Genomic DNA, 7,295 nt, shown 5'->3' with positions numbered 1-7,295 from the left:
AGTTGGAGGTTGCTGTGAGCTGTGATGCCACGGCACTCTACCCAGGGGGACAGCTTGAGGCTCTGTCTCAAAAAAAAAAAAAAAAAAAAAAAAAGCAATTTTTTAAAAAGGCACATAGAAGATAATGTAAGAACGACGGGAAAAAAATTCTTTCACAATATATCTTCTGGGTTGAGCAAAAATGAGTATTACTTTCAAGGAATTAATACTTTATATCCAATCTCAGCCAATACCTGATCCAAAGAATTTAATTTGCAAAAATATTCCCCAATACTTATTTAATACAAAGTACATATAAGACATTTATAGAACACAGGGTTTAGGCACAGTGGCTCATGCCTGTAATCCAGCAGTTGGGAGGCTAAGGCAGGTGGATTGCCTGAGCTCACGAGTTCGAGACCAGCCTGAGCTAGAGAAAGACCCCATCTCTAAAAACTAGCCAGGCATTGTGGCAGGTGCCTGTAATCCCAGCTACTTGGGAAGCTGAAGCAAGAGAATTACTTAAACCCAAGAGTTTGAGGTTGCTGTGAGTTATGACGCCATGGCACTCTACCAAGAGTGACAAAGTGAGACTCTGTCTCAAAAAAAAAAAAAAAAGACACAGGGCTAGTGGTTACAGAGGAATACAAAAATCTATACATGATTTCAAGTCTCTTAGAGAAATTCTGCATAAACATAAAGCAAAACAGACATACTGCAAGAAATTTTGGACCTAAGAAGAACTTAATTCCAAGTGGGGAATTGATAAGAACTTCAAGGATGAATTTTAATACTACCCAGAGATGAGTGACTCTCAAAACAGTCATTAAGGACACAGAATTACCAAAGATGTTTTTTCAACTTTCTAATTTCTACACGTTCTTTCCTTCCTTGATAATCTCTCTTAATGAGGCTGACTCTTGGCTGAGAATCACTGCACTGAGAGTCACTATTACCGCTGAGCATCTGATGCTGTGTTATATACCTTAGGTATGTTGGCAGAAAAAAAGTTGGTATCATGCTATAAAGCCCTAGAACCCTCCCTACTCAGTATTCTGTTTTACTATACTACATACAACAAAATATTATTTCTCAACAAGCTTCTTGCCAGCTTGGTTAAGAACAAGACGTGGATAAACATAAGAACAAGAAGCAGATAAATATACTGTAGTGGAGCTCTTCCACTGAAGAATTTTACTTTATTTATTTAATTGATTGACAGAGTCTCACTCTGTTGCCCGGAGTAGAATGTCATGGCATGCTAGCTCACAGCAACCTCAAACTCTTGGGCTCAAGCAATCCCCTTGCCTCAGCCTCCCAAGTAGGTGGGACTACAGGCCCCTACCACAACACCTGACTATTTTAGAGACAAGGTCTCACTCTTGCTCAAGCTGGTCTCAGACTCCTGAGTTCAAGCAATCCACCCACCTTGGCTTCCCAGAGTGCTAAAATCATGGGCATGGGGTGGGTGCCTGTGGCTCAAGTGGCTAAGACACCAGCCACATACACCTAAGGTGGCAGGTTCAAATCCAGCTCAGGCCCGCCAAAACAACCATGACGGCTGCAACCAAAAAAAATAGCTGGGCATTGTGGCGGGCGCCTGTGGTCCAAGCTACTTGGGAGGCTGAGGCAGAAGACTCGCTTAAGCCCAGGAGTTGGAGGTTGCTGTGAGCTGTGAGGCCATGGCACTCTACCCAGGGGGATAGCTTGAGGCTCTGTCTCAAAAAAATATATAAATAAATAAAAAATAAAATAAAATAAAATCATGAGCATGAGCCACTGCACCTGGCCTTAAAGACTTTTAAATTTTATCTATACCCTATGAATTCACAGCTTAACAGGTATACAGCACAGCACACAGGAGAACCAGTTGAACAGAAGCATAAAGTGCTGGAACCTATACCCCATGAATTCATGGCATAATAGGCATATAGAAAGCTTGTCATATTCAATGGAAAGGCCTCTCCCTGAGATGCTGGAACATTTTCCCTATGAACTCATGGCATAATAGGTATTAAAAATAAAGGCTACTAAAAATATATATATATATAAAAATAAATTTCATCTATAAAAATTGCATGTTTTGAATCCCCTTTTCATGATTTTTGTACATCATTTTGTACAACAGTATAACCTTTGAGTCGCAGTTTCCTTATATACAAAATGGGAATTACTCAGTGTACCATATTATTAGAAAATTAAATGAGGTAATTATTTATAAAAATGCCTGGCAAGTAGTAGGTTCTCTTAACATTAAAGTTCTAAAATAAGATTTCAAGTCTAATAAAAATTACAACATGAACATCTAGACTTTTAAGAAAAAATTAGGTCATGAACGTCTTTTCAAATATTTACCTTAATATTAAACCTAAACTGTCATATAGTAATACTGGCATACCTGTTCTACACCTTCTACCTCTGGAATATAAAACTGCAGCATGTTCTGAATTCCATTTTTCAGAGTAATGATTGAACTTGGGCAGCTCGTACAAGAACCTTGGAGTTTCAGCTGTACAATGCCATCTTCAAAGCCTTTATAGATAACATCTCCTCCATCTTCCTGCACAGTCGGCCTGTGGTCACAGAATATTTATTTATTTATTTATTTGGGGGGGAAAGGGTTTTTTTTTTTAGAGACAGAGTCTCACTTTATTGCCCTTGGTAGAGTGCCATGGCAATCTCCAACCTCCAACTCCTGGGCTTAGGTGATTCTCTTGCCTCAGCCTCCCAAGCAGCTGGGACTACAGGCTCCTGCCACAACACCTGGCTATTTTTTGTTGCAGCTTGGCCGGGGCCGGGTTTGAACCTGCCACCCTTGGTATATGAGGCCGGTGCCCTACTCACTGAGCCACAGGTGCCACCCAGAATATGTATGTTTTTTAACATAGAAGTTTTCATTGAAAAAAATTTAATGTAGCTCAGAGCTTAAATCTTGTGTTTATAAAATTTACAAAGTCAGAGTTACTTTTATAATAGAGAACAATAACTGAAGGCTTATTAGTAATTTTAATTTTTTTAACTTTCAGATAAGATGCCAAAATTCATTTATACAATTATTCACTTTACTTATTACAACACTCTCTTTTGCTTGTTAACAATCTTTTTAAGCCTGTAAGATTTCAAATTTCCTAATAATTATTGTGATTACTCTTAAGCCTAGGAGTTCCACAAAGACCACACTGCCAAACAAGCTGAATTCACAGCAGAGTCCCTTTATTGAAGAGCCGGCTAGCAACTGCCTTAGTGTCCCAACACGAGGTTTCTGAGAGCAGCCCCAAGTGTTTAAGGGGTCAGGTTTTTAAGGCTTGGTCTGCATCCTGGTTGACATGCAGGCTGTTCAGGTGTATCCAGGTAGGGTAGCAAGCAAACATTGTATAGAAGCAGAATTTTGCAGTTAGCCATACATCAAACATTTTTGTTTTAATATTTTCCCCCATACATCTTAGTCTCAGTATTTTCCCTACCTGGTGTTATTTAAAGGTCAGTCCGGGAACAGTGTGTGCCTCCCAGTTCATTTCCCAGGGAGTTAGCTAAGCAAGAAACTGGGAGTGAACTAGAAGCAAGAAATCAACGAGTACTTTCCCGTTTATCTTGGGGGTGAACTAGACTTATTTCATTTCTTTTTTTGAAAGCTTGCAGTCCGGAAATTTGCCAGGAGTTAGCTGATATTTTTCCATCATAGCCTAGGCCTAACAATTACCTCAGATCTACTGATTCACTCCTTTTGTGAAAGAAGAGGAAGAGTGACAAGTGGTGGCTTCTTTTTATTTAGGTAAATTTTTCATTGAAATATAACATTAATACATTAATAGAAAATGCATAAATCATGTATGTACAATTGATTTTTACAAAGTGAACATGCATTTGTCACTACCACCCAGACCAAGAACAGAACACCAGCAACCCAGAGGTCCCCTCTGTGCTTCCTAATCACTCCCCCCAGCTAAATATAACTACTACCCTAATTTCTATCATTATTGATTAGCTTTGTCTGTTTTTAAACTTTTATTAATTTATAAATATAAATTTTACTTAAAAATCATATAGAATTTCTCTTTTTTATCTGGCAGCTATTGTTTTTCTTCTTTTTTTTTTGTTTTTGTTTTGAGACATAGTCTATGTGGCCCTCAGTAGAGTGTCATGGCATAACAGCTCACAGCAACCTCTAAATTTTGGGCTTAAGCTATTCTCTTGCCTCAGCCTCCCAAGTAGCTGGGACTACAGGTGCCCACCACAACACCCAGCTATTTTTTTTTTTTGTAGTTGTCACTGTTGTTTGGCAGGCCCAGGCCGGGTCTGAACCCAGTCTGTGTGGCTGGCAACCTAGCCACTGAAGCTACAGGTGCCAAGCCAGGTATCTGGCTTCTTTTGCTCTTCATGAAATTCATCTGGGGTGTTGACTGTAGTACTATTTGATAGTTCAATCACATTACAGCATAGTATTCCATTACATAAATATGCCAAAATTTACTTATGCACTTTATTGTCAATGGACATTTGTGTTAATACTAGCTTTTGGGCTCAGCACCTGTGGCTCAAGTGGCTAAGGCACCAGCCACATACACCTAAGGTGGCAGGTTCAAATCCAGCCTGGACCCACCAAACAACAAAGACGCTGCAACCAAAAAAATAGCCGGGCATTGTAGCGGGTGCCTGTGGTCCCAGCTACTTGGGAGGCTGAGGCAGGTGACTCGCTTGAACCCAGGAGTTGGAGGTTGCTGTGAGTTGTGAAGCCACGGCACTCTACCCAGGGGGATAGCTTGAGGCTGTCAAAAAAAAAAAATACTAGCTTTTGGCTTTAACAAATAATGCAGGTATAAAGATTCTTATGTATTTCTTTGGTATACATATATTACTACTGGGAATATGCTTGAGAGTGAAATTATTGGATCAAGAATATGAATACAGGCTCGGCACCTGTGGCTCAAGTGGCTAAGGCGCCAGCCATATACACCTAAGGTGGCGGGTTCAAATCTAGCCCGGGCCTGCCAAACAACGATGGCTGCAACCAAAAAACAGCCGGGCCTTGTGGCGGGCGCCTGTGGTCCCAGCTACTTGGGAGGCTGAGGCAGGAGACTCACTTGAGCCCAGGAGTTGGAGGTTGCTATGAGCTGTGATGCCATAGCACTCTACCCAGGGGGACAGCTTGAGGCTCTGTCTCAAAAAAAAAAAAAGAATATGAATACATTCAGATTTAATAGATAATGTCAAGTAACTGTCCAAAGTTAAATATGGTTTAAACCATTCAAGAGGATTTATATTCATAATTTGTTGTGGTTAAATTTGAATATTCAAAATGCTAATGAGTTTAAAACATTTTTCTCTTAAATGTTCAATGGCTATGTTATTGTCTTTTATGGAGTGCCTGCTTTAGTGTCTATATGATTGTCTATATGACATGTGTACTACAAATACCTTCTACTCTGTTTTGCTTTTTCACTGTAAATGGTGTCTTTTGATGAAGAGATGTCTTCAAAGAGAACGTCATAATTTTACTATAGTACAATTTGTATATATTTGCCCTAATTTTGTTTTCTTGTGTCCTATGGAAAAAAAATACTTGCTTACACAGAAGTTATACAGATACTCTATTTAAAATTTCCTTCATTTGTTGATCCATAGGTCTTTTTGAAGAGCACTGCTGGCTGGGTGTGGAGGCTCAAGCCTGTAAATCCTAGCACTCTTAGAAGGCCAAGGTGGATGGATCGTCTGAGTTCAAGGGTTCAAGACCAGCCTGAGCAAGCATGAGACCCTATCTCTACTAAAAACAGGAAAACTTGCTGGGCACTGTGGTGGGTGCCTATAGTTCCAGCTATTTGGGAAGCTGTGGCATGAGGACTGCTTGAACCCAAGAGTGCAAGGTTGCTCTGAGCTAGCCAGGGCACACTACCCAGCATGGCAGAGTGAGACTCTGTCTACAAAAACAAAAACAAAAAACAGAGCATTGCTTAGTGTCCAAATATATATTTTATAATTATCTAGTTACTTTTTAGTAAATATGTCTAGCTTAATCCCATTGTAGTCAGAGAGCCATATTCTCAATGATTTCAATCTTTGAAATCTGTTAAGGACTGCTTGACAATCTAGCCTACAGTCTCTTTTAGTTCAAGTTTCAGGTACACTTGAAAAGAAAAAGAACCTCTGTAAGTTAACCACCGAAGGGACTATACCAATCTGGTCAACACATGGAGGTGGCTGACATAAAGAACCAAGTCTACTGTACTGATTTGTACATGTACTTTACTTTCTTATACAACTTTTATTAGAAAAATCATACAAAATCATAATCAAAACACAGAAAAATACTTATGTACAGTACCATACAAAATCAGTATGTTACTGTTTTCTCGTGGTTTAATCAATTTTTCTGAAGAGTCAACCTTCATCTGTTTCTTATTCTTTTTACAAAAGTAACTGAAGAAAGCACTCACAATACTGGCAATAGCACTCAGCATACCTGAGTATGCATTTTTCCACAGCAAATGACTTCAACTAAATTATCAAATACCTAACATCCTTTTTTTTTTAATTTGCCAGATATCTTTTTAATGAGAATTATAAAAGACCAAAAACATACCTTTTTCGCAAACTGCTTTTAAACAAACGATTTGCTTCTAATTACAAATACTGTGCATGATGATACCTTCTTTTGCAAAACCAATAAATAAGAACAAATTTTATTTTATTTTATTTTTTTCTTGAGACAGAGCCTCAAGCTGTTGCCCTAGGTAGGGTGCCATGGCCTCACGGCTCACAGCAACCTCAAACTCCTGGGCTTAAGCGATTCTCTTATATCAGCCTCCCAGGTAGCTCGGACTATAGGCACCTGCCACAATGCCCAGCTATTTTTTGATTGTAGTTGTCATTGTTGTTTGGCAGGCTCAGGCTGAATTCGAACCCACCAGCTCTGATGTATGTATGTGGCTGGCATCTTAGCTGCTTGAGCTACAGACACTGAGCCAAGAACAAATTTTAAACACGTGACTTGTCCAACGTGTTTGAAAAAAGAGAAAGAAGGCCTGATTTTTTTTCAATATTTAAAAATCAATTTATTTTCTAACCTTTCAAAGATTAAAGGTAAGACTCAATTATAGAAGAAAAAGAGGGAGAAAAAGAGAAAGAGAAACCATCTTAGAGCTGCTTTAAATAGCTTTTGATAATTTTTCTGATGTCACCTTTCTCTTCTGGAACTTCACCAAATAACTGAATTTAAAACAGTTCTAGGCTCGGCGCCTATAGCTCAACCAGCTAAGGCGCCAGCCACGTACACCTAAGGTGGCGGGTTCGAATCCCCAGCCCGGACCCGCCAAACAACA

At 39.3% G+C, this 7,295-nt stretch overlaps 1 protein-coding gene across 2 annotated transcripts in view; it reads right to left on the bottom strand.

Annotated features, from left to right (window-relative positions):
• Positions 1 to 7,295, bottom strand: part of NFU1 (NFU1 iron-sulfur cluster scaffold) — a 43,843-nt gene that overhangs the window by 1,198 nt on the left and 35,350 nt on the right. For both annotated transcript variants that reach the window (XM_003793445.3, XM_023515303.1), the window contains exon 7: positions 2,378 to 2,552. In XM_003793445.3, the coding sequence (XP_003793493.2) occupies positions 2,378 to 2,552 (175 nt within the window). The remainder of the gene's footprint in view (positions 1 to 2,377; positions 2,553 to 7,295) is intronic.

Source organism: Otolemur garnettii, unplaced genomic scaffold, assembly GCF_000181295.1.
Source record: "Otolemur garnettii isolate 467f Iridium unplaced genomic scaffold, OtoGar3 scaffold00068, whole genome shotgun sequence".
In the NCBI taxonomy this organism is placed as follows: Eukaryota; Metazoa; Chordata; class Mammalia; order Primates; family Galagidae; genus Otolemur; species Otolemur garnettii.
The sequence above is the reverse complement of the archived record's forward strand: the minus strand, read 5'-3'. Positions and strand labels throughout refer to the sequence as shown.